Source organism: Lissotriton helveticus, chromosome 10 (genome assembly GCF_964261635.1).
Source record: "Lissotriton helveticus chromosome 10, aLisHel1.1, whole genome shotgun sequence".
Taxonomy (NCBI): Eukaryota; Metazoa; Chordata; class Amphibia; order Caudata; family Salamandridae; genus Lissotriton; species Lissotriton helveticus.
In genome coordinates this window covers 1,011,928,553-1,011,947,886 of record NC_136071.1, presented here as the reverse complement: position 1 = coordinate 1,011,947,886, position 19,334 = coordinate 1,011,928,553, and the positions used below count along the sequence as shown (strand labels likewise).

Genomic DNA, 19,334 nt, shown 5'->3' with positions numbered 1-19,334 from the left:
ACTTCTTGGAGAAATGTGCACAGTTGCGCGCTCCAACAACACTGAAAAAATTACAGTCTTTACTGGGCTTTTTAAATTTCGGAAGGACATACATTCCGGAATATGCCCAGCGTATCAAGCCTCTGTATGCTCTGATACAACCTACTTATTCCAAATCATGCTGGCTGCCTGAGCACTCAGCCATCTTGCAGTCCTTGCAGGCTGATCTGCTCGCTTCTAAATTCTTACTGACTCGTGATAACCACACAAACCTGGTGATAAGGATTGTCCCTGGGACAGTGAGTTTCACGTACCTCACTTTTAATGAAGGAGACACAGTACCTATTGCTTACAAGTCGCACTTGTACACTTCGGCTGAAATGCGGTTTCCCACTGTGGAAAAGGTTTTAACAGCTGTGCATATGGCGATTCTTAAAGAACGAGCTCTGTCACAGGGGAAACGCATGTTGGTTGTAACACCCTGTCCTCATTTGGAGGCAGTCACGAAAGCCAGTGTACCAAATTCAAAAGCTTTGCACCCTCGGTGGATACAATGGGCTGCGTCCTTGACGTCCACGGATGTCACGTTTATTTTTGACGCCTCATTACGGTCGCAAGAGTTCTTGCAGTATGAGTTCGTTCACCCTGCTCCTCTGGCTATGCGACCTTTGGAGGACTTCCATTGCATCATATACACTGATGGTTCGGCGCAGGGTGCGCATGGCTCTAAACACGCCTACGTTTCCGCATGCGCCATTGTGGTCGGTGCAATGTTGAACGATGAGTTCGTTTCCAGGGAAGTGCACACGTTGCCACTGGGCGATTGCACCGCACAATTGGCAGAGCTTTGTGCTCTCTTACTAGCGTTGGAGTACGCTGATCCTAGTGTTACTACTCTTATTGTGAGTGATTCTTATTACTGTGTCCAGTCTTACAATGAAAACTTGTTCTTTTGGATTCGGGATGAATTTCGTGATTCCAAGCGTAGCACAATAAAACACAAGATGATCTGGGTTCGAGTGGCAGAGCTGAAGGCTTTGTTGCCGCTCGTTTTTGTAATTCATACTCTTGGCCATCAGCGTGTGGGAGTCCACGCTGTCGGTAACTCGCTTGCTGATGAAGCAGCAAAATCAGCAGTGTCTACATACTTAGTTGCAGCAGTTACACGGTCCAAAAGTAAGATTGATAGTGACATCTTGGAAGCAGTTGCTGCCACTGAGAAGGGAGGTAAACATCCTTCGGGGTTCCCTTCGAAGTACACATACCACTTAAGTCCCGAAAAGGTTCCTTTTGTGAAAATACCTGATGTTGGTGAACGTTTGATTCCCAACGCGGATCGCAGGGCAGACTTGATTACTGCGGCTCATGAAGGTGTGGCGTCTGCGCATGCGGGCGTCTCAGCCACTGTAACTCAATTACAACAACGTTTCTGGTGGCGGGGACTGTACAAACAGACGCGTGATTATGTCCTTCTTTGTGACATATGTCAGCAGATTAAACCTTCGACTGCTGCGCGTCCGCCACAGACTCAGTTGTACATTTCTAATAAACCACTAGGTTGTGTTTATTTAGATCACTGCGGTCCTTTTTCATCTGACACTGCGTATAAGTACATCTTAGTTGTAGTTGATTCATGCACACGCTTTGTGTGGGTCTGGCCCCATCGCAGCGCTGATTCACGGACTGTCATTAGAGATTTGCGCATCTTTGTAGGGATTTTTGCCTGTGGTACCTTCCATTCGGATCAGGGTCCGGCTTTCGCCTCTAAGGCGTATAAGGATGCCATGCATTCGATGGGGGTCCAAGTCAAGTTTTCGTCTCCCTACAGACCTGAGGGTAACAGTGTAGTGGAGCGAATGAACCGTGATTTAAAGCAATCTTTGACAGCTCGAGTTATAGGCACTGGCAGAAACTGGCTAGCCCACCTCTATGGCGTGCAGCGTGCTCTTAATAATCTCCCTAGAAGTTCTCTGGGTGGGCGGACCCCATACGAAATGCTCTTTGGCATCAAGATGTTCGTCCCTGACCTTGACGGTCTAGACTGCGTGGCTCGCGCCACGACCTTTGACGTAGATGAACATTGTACTGTTTTACAGAATCTACAAAAGACCAGAGACAGTCTTGCAAAGGAACATTTGCCCTCCACGTCGGATGTTGCGTTGCAGATCCCGGTAGTCGGCTGGCTACCCCAAGTTGGAGAACTGGTTCGAGAGAAGATCGACAACAAGAAAGAATTTGGTCCTTCCTATCGAGCTCCGGTTCCAGTCCTTGGAGTGAAGGGCACAAGAACAGTAATTTTACCACCACTTCCTGGTCGTAAGGAAAACAGGCTTATCTCAATTGACAATGTCAAGATACACAGAGTGGCCGATTCTTCTTAGCATGACACCGGCTGTTTCCTGTCCTTCCATTGTGAGAAATTCAGTTTTGCCCACAGCTTCTAATCATGAAACTGAAGTAGCTATTGAATTACCTGCGATTTCCAGTCCTTTAATAAGTACTTTGCCCGGTACAGACCTTACTGAAATTGACTATACTTACCCCACTGACTTGTCCATGCCTGACCTGCAAGCACGTTTGGCCACAGAATCCAGATTTTCCTTTGACTCTGTTTCCAATACCTCGAAGAAACCCTCACGTTTTGCAGTTTATGCCAGCTTGTTTAAAAAACATTTTTTAATTCCGCCTTGGACATATATTTGGCTGGTGCTTTTTTCGATATATCTTTTTATGTCAATTGGTTTTGTATTTTATTTTTTCCGATTGGTAAATGGACACTATGTAGAGGAAAGAACATGCATTCGCCATCTCAATGGAACTTTGGCTCCCCTTTCCTCATCTCATTCTGCACATAGACTGAGAAGAGACTTGACGTTTGTTAACATCACTGCTTGGCCTGTCCTTGATGGGATAGTATGGGATGCCGTTAGGTTTCAAATTCATGGCCCTACCGAGGTTGTTCATGTCCCCAATGTGCTTAGAGTTAACATGGGGGATGTGGTGAAACAAAACATACGTTCTGATGATTGGGATGTTCAGGCCGTAGAGTCTTTGTTTTCTGATTTGAAATACTATGCTGCCTTTGATGCTGAAGATTTATATTTAGAATCTGCTAATTATGGTGATTTGTTTTGCTTTCAACATTTTGGCAATCACTTCTTGCATAAAACGGCTTCCAGAAGGAATACTGTAAATTATACACAATGGGAGCATTGCCCAGTTCCTATACAAGGCAGTTCTAGTACTTTTTTGAAAAAGTACACTTATTTTACTGACTTCAATCAGTCTAATCCCGAGTCCTTTTCACAGAAGCCTATGTCCAAGGTTAGACTTACCGATACCAAATTATTGTATTCGAAGTCCTTTCTTGATCAGCTGGCTGTTGGCGGTTATGAATTATGGAAGGAAACAATTGACCTAAAATCAGTTTGGGGTTCTAAAAACTGGCAGGTACAAGGCGCTGAGGCTTTGCACCGTGCATGTCTCATCCCGAATCAGATTTTGTTTTTGAATTCTACTATTTCACAAACGACATGCTTTGGATTGGCTACTGCTAAAAAACTAAATTTTCCTTCTATCCCCGAGTTAGAGGAATATTCAGGCTGGAGTAATTATACTCAATTTTCGATTAGGGACTTACAGACCCTATTGCTGAATTCTTCCTTTAACATATCCAGTATAGACCCAAAAGGTTGGCTAGTGTGGCACAAGAGTGCTGATTCTTGCCAGCGCCATTTTCTGGGTTTGTCTGACGGCTTTGCTCAGATTAAACCAGATTCACGTTTTGACGCTGAGCATTCTGTCACAACTTACTCTGTGGGTAAATTATGTCAAACGTGGCTGAAACATTCTAAATTATCTGCAGTTAAATTACATCTTGCAAAACTAAATGATGATGTTGATTTAAATGATTTCATAAAAGGCCCGGCTAGTAGTAGATCAAAACGATGGATTTATGCTGTTTACAATGAAATCTGGAAGACATCACAGATTGAGGCTGCGACACGCCTTAGAGCTATAGATCAGGCAAATTTAGAAAAGGTGCTGGCTGTGGTGGATAATAGTATTAACATGCTTTCTTCCCGCATTTACACTTTGGATAACATTGTGTCTTCTGTAGTGGATATTGTGCATGATGAAGTGTCTGGGTTGTACCATGGTCAAAATCAATTACGTTCTATCATGCAATTTGCATGGACCCTTCAAACGTTGAAGGCTGGCAAGGTGCCATGGACCTACATGAATGTTTCTTCTCTCTTTGCTCCCTTTAATTTGACTGACAAGCAGCGCTTGCTTTCCATGCGAGATGCTTCATTTTCTATGTTACATATTGAGAAATTGGAGTCCTTGCCTTTCTCTGTGGCAGAGGCCAACGATGCAACGTGGCTTATCCACGGTTTAATAACTTTGCCTTTTGCACTGTATAAATTTACAAATTGTATGCGATATGTTGCCATAGGTCGCTACGAGCCCTTAGGTAGTGCATTTCTCCATGAAGTCTGGTCCCTTCCTTTCACTTATAGATGTTTGAAAGACGGCCAGGAAGTTTATCTAAATGGGGAGGAATGTAGGGAAACTCCAGATCACTCGTTAATGTGTAGGCACATACAATTACACGGTTCTTGCAACCAGGACCGACCAAACTTGGCCTGTGTTTTAATAGGCACTCCTGTACCAGCAATCACCCCGACTTTTACCTTGTTGGGGAACGGGAGTTATTTACTTTTGAATAATGAAGATTGTTGCGGGTTAATTAAAGGTGTAGCTTATGTGGTAACAGTAAGTGAACGTGTCGTTTGCTGCAGAAATGTCTTGTACCCACCCACACATGAAAATAGGGAGGTTTCCATTTGGCCACGCATACCAACCTTGAAGGCAGAGTTCAACGGCATGACTAGACTAAGGGCTCTATTGTCCCAGAAAGAAGTGGCCTTGAGTTCGGCTCGTGAAACTTTCGTGCTTCACATAGCTAACACCCGGACTGAGGTTCAGGCCCTTTTAAATACTGATTTACCGTTGCATTTTGGCGAAATGATACATTCTATCTTTAACGCGTCCTCGACATCTGGGCTAGCGCATTTTTTTAAAACAGTTAGCAGCGGCCTTGTGACTTCATTTGAAAAGATATTTAGAGTGATCCCTAGTTTCTTTCATTCCATGTTTTCGAGTTTACTGGCATTAGCGGCAGGCGTCCTAATTGTACTTTGCTTCCTTAAATATGGATGCCCCTCATGTGGAAGAAGCCGCCCAGCCCCTGCTGCCGCTGTTTCGCAACCGGATGCTTGAATATTTTGGCACACTGCCGCTTGCGATTTTGAGCACGGCATATGGATTATCGTTTCGATTCTCCTACTTCACCTGTGTCCAACCTGTGTTTCACTGCCTGAGTTGTGATTTTGATTGGGCCATTGATTTGTGTCTCTGCGGACCGGTTTCTCCTGACGTCGATTTTAATCAGCTGATGAGTCCTATCACTGCTCACGAGTTGGTTTGTTCTGATGAAAGGATTATGGCCTTAGCAGCGGTGCATGGACTAATGGGTCCCTGGGACTTATTCGCAGCAGCGCAGGATTTCTTGGAACTGAGCTTTCTTGAGAACCCACCGAGTTGTCCTCTGAAGGTAATAGAGGCTCCAATACTTGAGGAACACGTATGTTCTTTTCCACTTTTGAATTGGATGGCTGAACTGTTTTCGGATGAAGACGGTGATTTCATGCTGGAGGCTGTTGCTGCATATTTTGCTTATACGGTCTTGTCCTAAAAACTTTTCTATGGTTTATTTCCTGCCATTTGACTTTCAGCTTACAAATTTTGCAATTTTTAGTGCATTGATTAATTTCCCAGACCTATTGACTTGAGCAAAATATTAGAATTTTTAAAAGTATTTTCATGGCTCGCAGTTCTTGAACTCTGCTTTCATGAAGTTGCCCTTATCTTATCTTATCCGTCCTCGGATCATGGGGGGGTGTCATATAGCTACTATATATCTTTATAATGCGTTAAGTTAGCATAGGCACATTACATGTTTAAACGCCATTTTTCCTTTTGCTGCTTCTGCACACGACACTTAATTGTTGATTTAGCTTTCAACCTAGTAGTTCGTTGTGATTTACATGAGAATAATATGTTATTACTCTGATATCAGCTTTGCTCAATAAACTATGTCTGTACAGAGAGTGCTGAAGCTTCAGGAACAACAAGATACTGAATTGTTATGAGGTCTGATCTTCGCGCCTTCATAGACATAACATAAGTGCAGCTTCTGCCAACTTTGGCTTTAAGGCGGGTTTTATATTGCTTTGCTTGAGGCACACATAACACACTTGATGCTGTTCGCATGCAGAGAGAGCTGGTGTATGCTGATGTGATCCCTTCATTCTAGGACACTGAGGTATGGGCCCGCCCTAATTCAACCCAAAGAGACCTTCTTAGCTATTAATATAATATGCGAGTTAGGGAGGGTGAGAAATAAGTGTTGTTAACCCTTATTAATTTACAGCATGGTTCCATGCTGCCACCGTTCGCTTTCTATGGACTAGTAACTATGCTTGTAGCTTTGTTGTTGATAATATGTTTACTTGTATTATCTAAGATACTGCGCCTGAGAAGACGGCATTAGTAAATAAACATTTCAAATGCTCACATGTTCTTCTTTACTCCATGTTCTGGTTTGAAATGATTGTATAACGAAAGAGTGCTCGTGTTCCACGTAACCTGAGGTTGGTGAGTTCATGTTCTGGTTTGTCTAAACATTGGGAGTTGGTTATGACCAATGAGACACTGTAGCTAGCTCGGTAAGGGGTTTGTTGGGTACTGAGGTGAGTTTTGGGTCACCCTAATTCGCTGAGGTTCCAATCCTCTGTGCACAGTTCTGTGGGAGAACAGAAACCCTGCTACAACATCATATTGAAGTCCCTACAGATTATCACTAAGTCCACCATGACCTGGCCAAGAAGCCCTGAAACCTCATGATATTGGGTCCATAGATTAAAGAAAAGTTGGAGGTGTATTTTTATCCCATAGTGAGAAAATAACTTGTTTAGCGTCAAGACGGAGATATGGTATGCCTTGTTCAGATAATTGAATGCAGTTGATGAATATCCACTGGAGTGCCTATCATGACTGTCTTTGAGCATTTGTCACTGCTCTTCCAACAATATGATCTATTCATGTTAACATCTCACTCCAAGACTCCACTTATTTGGGGAAAGACCATACTGTGTCCAGTATTGACCCAGGGTTCCGTGCCGTGGTCCAGAAAATGGTGAACTTGGTGGTAACTATTTTATCTGTTCATTGTTTTAGTGCCCCTTTGTAAGATACTTGAAAGCCCTTCTCTCCCTCATGCATGGTGTTCAAAGGTTTTCGCTTGTTTATATACAGTCCTATTGTTTGTGAACTAAGTAGATAGAGACCCTTTGCCTACTGTCTTTTGGTAGGCGTACCTAGGATGGGGCGGTTGTGTATTGATGATTGCCTGTATCCTGAATACTAAATGTAGGAAATTAGGGGTCGAAACCCTACTCAAGTAGCAACCACAATTTCTGTGGCAACCCCATATCAACCTGTGCTTAAACCTCTGGTAGCTTGGCACAAAGCCGTCAGGCTTAACTTAAAGGCAAAGTGTCAAATATTTATGCAGCAATTCAAACGGGGATAAAGTGAAAACATAACACATGAAAAATCCCACACCAGTGCAGAAAAATAGAGTACATTTTAATAAATTATTTGAGACCAAAACCACAAAAATTCAATCGGTGGGCCCAGAGATCTGCGATTTCAAAGTTTTAAGTAAAAATAGTGCTAGAAGCACAAAGGGCCATTTATGGTTATCTGGTTGTGCCAGACCAGGACAAGGCACAAGTTCAGGCCGACGTGATGGAGCGCGGACCAAATACAGGGACCAAGATATGGTTCATGGTGGTTGGATCCTTTTCTCTCTCTGAGGCTCTGATCAGGAGGCCAGCCCTCTAGCCCTTTGAGTCACTTTGTAGATCCTGGGTTCAAGATCCAGATCCAGTCGCTCTCTCTCAGGCAACAGAGTAGCAGTCCTTCTTGCAGGGCCGCACAGCTGTCCTTCGGCGTCTTTCAGAGGTATACTGAAGAGTTTGGGCTGTGGGTCCATTATTTATACCTGGTACCCACTTTGAAGTAGGAGAAGATTCTGGCGCTTTCAACCCCCAGAGAAGCTTGGAATTTCCTGCCTCCCTGCCCTGCTTTGGCCTCAGCTTGTCTGGGGTCATACAAGAATAGTGTGACAACCTTTGTGAGTGTGCTCAGGGAGAGCTGAAGTGCTGTGCAAATGTGGTAGGTGACATTCTCCTCCCCCTCATCAAGTCCGAGATGGCTTATCCTGCCAACACCTATTCTCCCTTTGTCTTACTGTCTGGGAGCAATACACAAAGATCAACTGCCACCTACACCTAGTCATGTGACCCAAGATACAGGCTGGTGGCTCCAAATGGTTAGGACAAGAAAATGCCAGCTTTCTAAAAGTGGCATTTTCAGAAATAATACTTTGTCTGACTTTACCGTTTAAGAGTGGTTTAAATTACAGTTCTTTAGGCACCAAACTCGATATTACCAGTAGCTCCCAATTAAACGTTAGCACTTATTAAATAGAATGAGGTAACCCTATATTATCATATGGGAAATGTTGGCCTTGCAGTACTGAAAACTGAATGTAAGAGTTTTTCACTACCAGGACATGTAAAAGGTAAAAGCACATGTCAAACTTTTTAAATTCACCTCACCCTGCCTTCTAGGCTGCTTAGGGCCTACCCTAGAGGTGACTGTGTATTAAAAAGGAGGGTTTAAGCCTGGCAAAAGGTTTATTTTGCCAACTCGAAATGGCAGTTTAAAAACACACAGGCTGTAAACGCAGGCCTGAGACATGTTTAAAGGACTACTGAAGTGGGTGGCACAGTCAGTACTGCAGGGCCTCCAGTAGTATTTAATTTACATGCCTGGGTGCATGCAGTACCATTTAACCAGGGATTGAAAAGTAAATTAAATGGGCCTATTGGATGTAAGCCAATGTTACCATGTTTAAAAGAGAGCACAAGCACTTTAGTACTGGTTAGCAGTGGTAAAGAGTCCTAAAGTCAACAAAAACAAAATCAGTAAAAACAGGAGGATGGAAGGCAAAATGTTGGGGGGAGGGAGGAATACACGTCAAGGATGTCCGGTCCAGCACCAAGTGTTTAGTGTTAGTGAGCTTTGGAGTGATTTCTCAAAACTGTTTAGAAGTCTCATAGTACCCTTTCTGATTTAGGGCTGTGCGCACGATTGCCATAAGTTGTAGGAGATATCGCACCTTTTAAGGGATATTATAGCTTGCCTTAATATATACAAATAGTGCAAGCTTGTTCTTTTAGAGATTTGCACAAAACAGGCCCACTTTCTCCCGATTTGAAAGCTGGAGCTTTTCAATCCTAGTTAAAAATTAGTTCCCAAATTTGGGAAAGGGTCAAACACGAGGGATTGTGGTATAGCCCATGTGCTTGATCAAATAGTCCCATGTTTCCAAAGTTGTCCGTGTGACAGGGGATATGTATACATTTTGGACCCATTGCTGTTTGGGAATGCAGAGCCTTTTCCCAATAGGTGGCCAAGTTTTGGTCTATATACAACATAACATCCGTTTGTCTGCACAGCCACTCAATGACATAGCACAACTGGAAACCTTATAATAGAGTAGGTACTGTATTACCCCGCTTTGAGTGCTTCATGCCATTTTCCTATGAAGACACGGTCTCACACTGGCTCAAATAAATGTGTTGCATATGTGTAACCGACAACAAATTCACATAACACCTTGAATTCCACTAGTTGTATATAGCAGATGGAGCTGGAATAAAGTCTATGGATGCTGTCTGAGGGATTGTAATGCTGAGCAGTTGAAGTTGTATTTTCCTTGGGGGGAACATCCTTTACAACGCCGATGTTACGACGCAACTTTTACAACGCAAGTTGTAACACCGAATTGCGCTGGGGGGCGCTCCAGGATAGTAAATAGTTTAATTTACTATCCAACTCCTTCCCTACTATCCATGGGGACTGGAGTTGGAATAGTAAATTAAACTATTCACTATCCAGCCCCCAACAACGCAAGTCGTGGTAACGACTTACGTTGTAAAACATGCGGCGTAAAGTACTGCGATGTAAAACATTGCGTTGTAACGACGTACATCCTTTCCTGGGTATGGCAAACAAAGTTCTCTTAACTTTTTTTTAGGTTTATTTTTTGCTTGTGCCTCAGCTATAAAGGTCTTCAGGAGTAGTATTATTAAGAAGGGGCATCATCCTTGCTTCCAGTTCTCAAAATTAGCAAAACTTTTTTCTTATAGCAAAATGAGAATTTATTCAATAGAATCTGTAACATGGGTTAGGGGCAATGAGTACAGTTGTCCGCAATTAAAATTGGTGCCACAAGTGACAGTGTTACTTTAAATGTTTGTGTGTAGCATCCCTTTTCCCCTTCTTATTTTAGAGAGCAGCATGGTGCTTTCTACCTACTCATTAGGTCTCGTGACCTATCAATGCGCATGCGCATTGAGAGAAGCGAGACTATAGGGCTTTAAACAAAGTTTACCTAACTGTGGCGATTTGGTGCTGTGCCCGTGGCTTTTAGGTCAATGCATTGACCTAAAATGCGCGTGCACATCACCAAATCGCCGTCTGTTCCCTCAGCCGCACTCCTCCCACACCTTCACTTCAAAGGCCCCGGCTGCTTCACACCCTCATGCCGCTCTCCCCGCTCCGCCCCCTCCCCTGCCCGCCGTGTGCATTTCTCCCCCCCCCTCCCCACAGCAATGCCTTCCGTCTTGTTTCCTTTCTTGTTTTTCTTTCAGGTGAGATATCTTTTCCATCATTTGCGATAATACAGTTCTCATATGCTCTAAATCACAGTTGCCATTTGACCTGTGGTTTACCAGGAATCTGGAGAAATGGACTGGGTTAATGATTAAATAACTTATTTGAAGCCATACTTTAACAAGTCAAACACACCTCAAAGCTAGTTAAGTCTTGAAAGTTGCCTCAATGCGTTCCTGCATATAAGCTTCTGTTGCAATAATAAACTGTGTGAGCAGTGAAAGGTTGTCTATATTTAGCGCACTCTACTCAAGCACATTATACTGAGCGTGTGTGACATTCCCAGCATGCACGGAGAAAACGTCACACAACCATGACGGCACGCATTGGTACACAAATGTCTCAGGAGGCTGACGTGCACAGCTTGGAACAGCGCGCGCAATAGACTCAAGGCAGTAGGATGTGGGGTTCAAAATCTGCACATGAAGCACGTAACGATGTAGTGATTTTTTTTTTTGAATCTGTTATTTGAGTTTTTCAAGATTTCCAAAATAGTACAACATGCACATAGCTCATATAATTGTTCGAGGTTCGTGTCAGACAGTTACAGGGAAATTAACTCGTGATTCAAATACTGCTAAAAATAAAACAGAAAACTGTAATAATAAAACAAGCACTGGCATAGCCAATAGGCCTCGCCTTTGGAACCTTATATGAACCCATCTCAACCCCTCACCCTCACACCCTCACCCTCAACCCCTCACCCTCACCCCCTCACCCTAAACCCCTCACTCACCCCCTCACCCTCAACCCCTCACTCACCTTCACCCCCTCACTCACCCTCAACCCCTCACCCTCACTCACTCACACTCACCCTCAACCCCTCACCCTCACTCCCCCTCAACCCCTCACCCACCCTCAACCCCTCACCCTCACCCACCCTCAACCCCTCACCCTCACCCACCCTCAACCCCTCTCCCTCACCCACCCTCAACCCCTCACCCACCCTCAACCCCTCACCCTCAACCCCTCACCCTCACTCACCCTCAACCTCACTCACCCTCACTCACCCTCACTCACCCTCAACCACCCTCAACCCCTCACCCTCACTCACCCTCAACCCCTCACCCTCACTCTCACTCACCCTCAACCCCACTCACCCTCAACCCCTCACCCTCACCCTCACTCACCCTCACCCACCCTCACCCACCCTCACCCTCACTCACCCTCACTCACCCTCACCCTCACTCACCCTCACTCACCCTCACTCACCCTCACCCACCCTCACCCACCCTCAACCCCTCACCCTCACTCACCCTCACTCACCCTCACTCACCCTCACCCTCACTCACCCTCACTCACCCTCACTCACCCTCACTCACCCTCACTCACCCTCACCCCCAACCCCTCACTCATTCACCCTCACCCACCCTCACCCTCACCCTCACTCACCCTCAACCCCTCACCCTCACTCACCCTCAACCCCTCACCCTCAACCCCTCACCCTCACCCACCCTCACTCACCCTCACTCACCCTCACCCTCACTCACCCTCACTCACCCTCACCCCCACTCACCCTCAACCCCACTCACCCTCAACCCCTCACTCACTCACCCTCACCCTCACTCACCCTCAACCCCTCACCCTCACTCACCCTCAACCCCTCACTCACCCTCACCCTCAACCCCTCACCCTCACTCACCCTCAACCCCTCACCCTCACTCACCCTCACTCACCCTCAACCCCTCACCCTCACTCACCCTCACCCTCACTCACCCTCACCCTCACTCACCCTCAACCCCTCACCCTCACTCACCCTCACTCACCCTCACTCACCCTCACTCACCCTCACTCACCCTCACTCACCCTCACTCACCCTCACTCACCCTCACTCACCCTCACTCACCCTCACTCACCCTCACTCACCCTCACTCACCCTCACTCACCCTCACTCACCCTCACTCACCCTCACCCCCACTCACCCCCACTCACCCTCACTCACCCTCACCCTCAACCCCTCACCCTCAACCCCTCACCCTCACTCACCCTCAACCCCTCACCCTCACTCACCCTCAACCCCTCACCCTCACTCACCCTCAACCCCTCACCCTCACTCACCCTCACCCTCACTCACCCTCACCCTCACTCACCCTCACCCTCACTCACCCTCACCCTCACTCACCCTCACCCTCACTCACCCTCACTCACCCTCAACCCCTCACCCTCACTCACCCTCAACCCCTCACCCTCACTCACCCTCACTCACCCTCACTCACCCTCACTCACCCTCACTCACCCTCACTCACCCTCACTCACCCTCACTCACCCTCACTCACCCTCACTCACCCTCACTCACCCTCACTCACCCTCACTCACCCTCACTCACCCTCACCCTCACTCACCCTCAACCCCTCACCCTCACTCACCCTCAACCCCTCACCCTCACTCAACCTCAACCCCTCACCCTCACTCAACCTCAACCCCTCACCCTCACCCACCCTCAACCCCTCACCCTCAACCCCTCACCCTCAACCCCTCACCCTCACTCACCCTCAACCCCTCACCCTCAACCCCTCACCCTCACCCACCCTCACAACACATATTGTGTTACAATAGGTGTCACATTTGCGAAAGATAAAACTATTGGCATTGTAAATAACAAAGCTATTAATTTCGCTATTTTCAAAACAAGCACATAAATAAAAAATGTGTCCTTTACAATACCAATAGCTCAAACTTTCCTAATGCGAGACCTATTGCATTGCTGTGCTTCTCTCCCCTGCTGCACTCTCCTGCTCTCTAGAGATGTGGCCTAACGACCAGAGCTGCCATCTAAGTCACGTAAATACAAAACATGTTGCATTCCAAATGCTATAGGTGTCACATTCGCGAAAGTTATAACTATTGGCATTGTAAATGACAAAGCCATCAATTTAGCAATTTAAAAAACCAACAAATAAATAAAATATGTCATTTACAAGACCAATAACTCCAACTTTTCTAATGCGAGACCTATTGCATTTCCAATGCTTGTTTTTATAATGATGCCTATAACTAAACAATTTCATCAAATGGATACATATAACTGATAAATAGAGGAGGGGGATTGGGAAGCCCTGATGGGTGGCCTAGTGGCCCAGCATATGAATTATTGGAACTTTAGTGTTCATAAAGTTCCCTACGTTTAGCAGTGGCTCTCCTCCATAAATATTTTACTTTCGTACATGACTTTCGAAAAGTAGTGTATCTAGAACGAATAGCTTCTATGACTTTACCGCAACTACTTGAAACCTGGTGATTTGGGTAAAATGAAATTTTTAACTGGTTAGTCTTTCTGCTTTTTTCTGACTCGAGTGAAACCCCACATTTTATGCATGATTATGTGGAAGATAGCAATGTTGGTCAATTAGAATTTTCTCTTCCGTAGTTGATTAAAACAATAAATCAACCATATCACTGTCTTGTGCTTTCTTTCAGCAGATTGCAAAATTGAGGCATCAACTTCAGCGCAGTAAACAAAGCAGCCGTCACAGTAAAGAAAAAGATCGCCAGTCACCTTTACAAGGAAACCATGTAGCAGTCAATTCAACACAGGTAGATTTCATTATTGTTAAAACATATGTTTCTAAAGAAGTTAAGGTGTGCTATACTTACTGTCTTATCTTTTGTCTGCTGTTATGTTTTATAAAACAGTAAATCATCTTAGATAATGAACCACTATGCCAAATCCTACATTCTGCTATTTCAACTCCCTATATGCCTGAGATGGAATTTACATCAAAGGAGCACTTTTGGCTAGCTATTGGCAAATCTGTGTGAAACCTTAAAGGTCTGCACGGTCCACATTAATCTTTTAAAACTTTGTGCAGATTTGCCAGGACAGGGAAACGTTCCAGATCTGGAACTACATCCGTGTGTCCATTGGGCCCAACCCCAACATTACTAAAATGTAAGAAAGAGTTGAAGTCTCACAAAACTACATCACAGTGTTTTAACTGCCAACAACCCAGCTTCCGTCCTATTACTTCTTGACTTTATGCTTCTCTTTGACCATGTACAGCGCACCCCATTCTTTGTCTAACCTCGCACTGTAGAAACACCACATACATACATAAAAGTCCCAAAGATGGTATTTTCTACTCAAACATACCCTTTGCAGTTTTTGCACTCAGTTGCAATGTCTGCTGGACAAAATTATACAAAACTTGGCATCAATGTAGAACTTGGTTCGTCTTAGTACCTGGTGCAAACTGCGGAGTAGATTTTGAGAGATTTGAAAACCAAATATTTAGAGCTATGGCAGCTCTGTGTTTGTTAACAGGTAGAGTAACAGGAATTCGAAATTAAACTCCGACCGCCAAAGTTTCATCCTTTTAGCACTGGCAGCCATAGTCTTTGTTGATGTCATGTGTGGCTTTTTGAGCAGTGCATATAGGGCATGGATTCATAGCTAACGATCCGTGGAAAATGTTGCAGGTAAATATTTTGAGCTTAACCTGTCAATTGAAGTTTTTATTTTCAGGATGCTTTTCTCTTACATTTTTATAATATTGAGTAGGTACTGATAACCGTAATATTCTTAAGTGTTTTTAGTAATTGTTTCCATCTGCCTAGAAACTGCGTGTACCTCTTACTCAGTGACCTCTGGTCATGGGGTTTGGTTGTACCTTTTTACTGTACCTCACACCCTGGTACATGTTGAATGTGGCATGTGAACTTGCCAAGCGGGCACATAACAAGGAATTAGGCCCAGATGCATGAAAGGAAAATCTGGTCGCAAAGGGGCAGATTCTCAGAATCTGCCCCTTTGCGATCTGTATTTTTGCATTTGGGATGCATCATCTCAAATGCAAAAATCGCAATTTAAGGATTCTCTAAATTGAGATTCCCTAAATTGCGAATGCATTTAAGGAATCCCAAACTTAGATTCCTTAAATGCAATGCAACAAAGTAAAAAAATTAGCGATTTCGCTAATAGGGGGAGCAAATTACCATGAAGTTGAACTTCATGGTAAATTGCAAAAACTTAGAAAAATGCACTTTTGTGCATTTTTCAAAGTTTCATGTTGCGCACACACATGCCCTTAGGGCATGTGTGTGCACAACATATGTGCACAGATTAATTTCAGGGGTGCAACAGGGTGTCCTTTGGACACCCCTGCACCCTTGAAATTGCATTCTCAATTTGCGATTTGCTAAATGCTAATCGCAAATTGAGAATTTCTTCCCATTCATTCCTATGGGCCTCTAGGCCCATAGGAATGAATGGGGAGGTATTCCTTAATTGCGACTCGCAATTTGTGAGTCGCAATTAAGGAATATTAAGAAATCTCAATTTTTTTAGAGATTTCTTCATGCATAGCATTTTGCTATTCCTTATTAGCAAATCCTTATTTTTCGCTAATAAGGAATCGCAAAATGGATGCTTGATGCATCTGGGGGTTAATATATGTCCTGTGACCAGTACCACATCACCCAGTACTTACTGACCATCGCTTATGGTCATGCATAATGGATGTTCAGTATAGGTATGATTGTGCCCCGTGTGTCCACTAGATACCTTTTCCCTAGCACCAGGTCAAGTCACTACTGAGCACAGCTTTTGCCAGACCTTTGAGTGCTTCTACCCATGGTCACTAACCACAGGACATTTCCTGCGCAGCCTTGTTTCCTCCAATACGTGCTTTGCATAGCTTTTTATTATAGCCAGCAGGTGCTGAGTGCCTTTGCTTGGTTTTCCAGTCCTTGTACCTGGTGGGATCGACTGTGTACATGCCCAACCGGTATTAATCACAGGTGCTGAATTTGCCACCAAATTCGAGATGGACAGCAGCCATTACTAGCTTGTACAGGATACATGCTAAGTCCATAAGTCATTTTGTTTGCTCACTGTACCATCTCAAGTCTTCACTTAATATTACATACAACCATGTCCACTGTGTACTGGTCTCAAAGCTTGGCTTTAAACTAAAACATTTTGCGAGTGCAGTCTTTAGCCTTGTCTTGGCACATGCTAGGCATGGCTGCAGTCCACAGGCTCTGCCCAGAATCTCTGGCCCTCTACATCCAGCCTTCTCTGCATCCAGAGAGTGTACGACCAATGTCTTCAATCAATGTAGGCAACTATATATTGATCCATGTAGATAATGAAATGTTTTTTTCAACTTCGCTGAGTAGAATTATGTGGTTAAAAAAAGGTTAGTTGGATTTTCTCCTACTGGTAACAATCGTTTGGTGAGATCTTAGCCATATTTGTTTTTAAAGCCATTGTCTGCACTTCACCTATTTAGTGCAGTTAAAGAAAACATAATGGTATCTGAAATATGGTGCATCTGTGGTACAGAATAACAAAGTTGAATCATGCTAAGTTAAAATCATTCTACTTCATATGTACGTAGTCAGCCCTTCAAGTGGAAACAGTATACCATGAAATAAGTGATCTTCCCATCATACGATCATGCCCATCCCTGAAGTTTTCCAGACAGGTTTATTGGGTATGCATTTGTTATACAGGTCCCTTGGAACTGCGTCAAGCATCCCTCAAAGGTGTCCCTAAGTCTTGTCTTCCTTTGTTTGGCATCCCCTGCTCCGAACATGGCTCTTTCCACCATATGCACTGGTGAGTCGATTGCCTGTCACCAGGGTTCAGTATGTGCCCTTAACTGACTTCCCCCAGTTTTTGGCAATATCCTCTCAAGTCGGCATCAGACCCAAAGTGTATTTGGGTATCTCTTTCAGCCCTGAATTTAGTTTCTACATTCAGTACGACAATGTGTGTAATGGTTGCATGCCTCTTGTCTTCTGAAAGTATCCCTGTTGCTATAACTTAATTATACAAGTGCAACAATTTAGGGTTTGGCACATTTTTATATTCCTATACAGTTCAACTAGAAATCCATTCGGGGAGGGGGGGGGGCCGGGCGGGTGCGTGCTGCTACTGCTTGAAAAGCCAGGTCATGAGTAGCCTCCTGAAGGTTAGTAGGTCTTGGGTCTGCAGTAGGAGAATGGGGAGGGTGTTCCAGGTCTTGGCGGCGAGGTAGGAGAACACTCTACCGCCATGTGTATAATAGTCCTCTCCCATCTTCTAGCTTCTTCCCAACTACTCAACCATGCACTCATTTTCCTGGCCTTATTTCAAATGTTATGGACCTTCCTATGAGTTATTACTTAGTGTGGTTTAGCAGTGTCCTTGGCCACTTCCTGATATTTTTTGTCAATCTGTACTGTGCACCATATTCTGGGATGATTATACGACAAGCAGATATTGTTGTACCTCAGCTATGTCCTGCTCCAAGTTCCAGAGTTCTCAGTTTGTGTTTGTGTGTCAGTAAACATTGCTTGACTTATGGTGAACATTTTGTATGCCTCTCAGAGGGCTAACTGCGAATCTACAGAGCCTTCATTGTCTATGAAGTAGTGGTCCGGCATCTCAATACATCACCCTTCAGTTTCGGAATCCTCACTTCCCGGAATCAGGGCATAATATGGGGCACTGTGTTACAAGTTACCAAACTTGCTTGTGGTTTTCATCTGAAGATCCTCACACCAGCTTCTCCTTGCTGCTGCATGAACAGCTATTAATTGCTCCCCCTGACTGCCTGGAGTTTTTGCCTCATTGGTTTTCCTTTGTTAAACACTATTCAGCTAAATTTATATTTTCTTTCTGTAATTTGTTTTGTATTTCCTCCTGTTCTATTTTGTGCCGTTTTCCCGCCAATCCCTCCCACTTCCCCCCCTGACCTGCCCACTGCTTCAGCTCCCCTACCTTCTCCTAAGACCTACTTAATGGAGCCCACAGCGCGCTGCGCCTCGGATGTGCCGCCACACACCAAAGGCAAGCCCATCTTCACCTGGACCGCACCTAGTGCCAGGAACCTTGACTCTCCTGCTACATGCAGATACACCGCCACCGAACTCCAAGCCCTGAACCCCAGACTCCGCCACAACAACTATTGCTGCACTTTGCCTCGATCTACGGTAGGACCTTTAACCTGCCAGCACTGTCTTTTTTTTCCTGCAACACCAGAGCTCCTGCATGAATGACAACCACAACCACGCAGCCCATGACTGTCCGAAAACAACTCCACTGCCTGGTGCTCAACGCACGATCACTCTGCAAGCACGCCACTGAGATCTGGGACACCATCACTTTCTTCATCCCCAACGTCATCTTCCTCACCGAGTTCTCACTCACCATTGCATCCGCCCGTGACATCACCTCAGCAATTTTCAACGACTACAAGATAGCTCACCGGGACTCCATCAACAAACACAGAGGAGGAATCGCCATCATCCACAAAGAAACCATCCACTGCAGATACCACCCCGACCATGGAACACCTCAATTTCCAACTCCAAACTGATGGCAAAACCACAATCTGAAGCACCCTTGCCTACAGGTCTCCAGAACCACGCCCTAGTTTCTGCAACACCATCTGCAACTTCATCTCCCGCTCACCATTGACTCCAAACACTATATCATCTTCATAGACCTCAATTTTCACCTCTGACACCAACGCTGCCAATCTCTTCTAAAGTAC

General features: G+C 44.8%; 1 protein-coding gene across 4 annotated transcripts in view; it reads left to right on the top strand.

The window, feature by feature from the left end:
- Positions 1-19,334, top strand: part of GLCCI1 (glucocorticoid induced 1) — a 467,188-nt gene that overhangs the window by 199,277 nt on the left and 248,577 nt on the right. For 2 of the 4 annotated variants that reach the window (XM_078663695.1, XM_078663694.1), the window contains one exon: positions 14,275-14,388. In XM_078663695.1, coding sequence (XP_078519821.1) covers positions 14,275-14,388 — 114 coding nt within the window. Of the gene's footprint in view, positions 1-14,271; positions 14,389-19,334 lie in introns of all 4 variants that reach the window. The other 2 variants (XM_078663693.1, XM_078663696.1) reach the window with 1 other exon arrangement.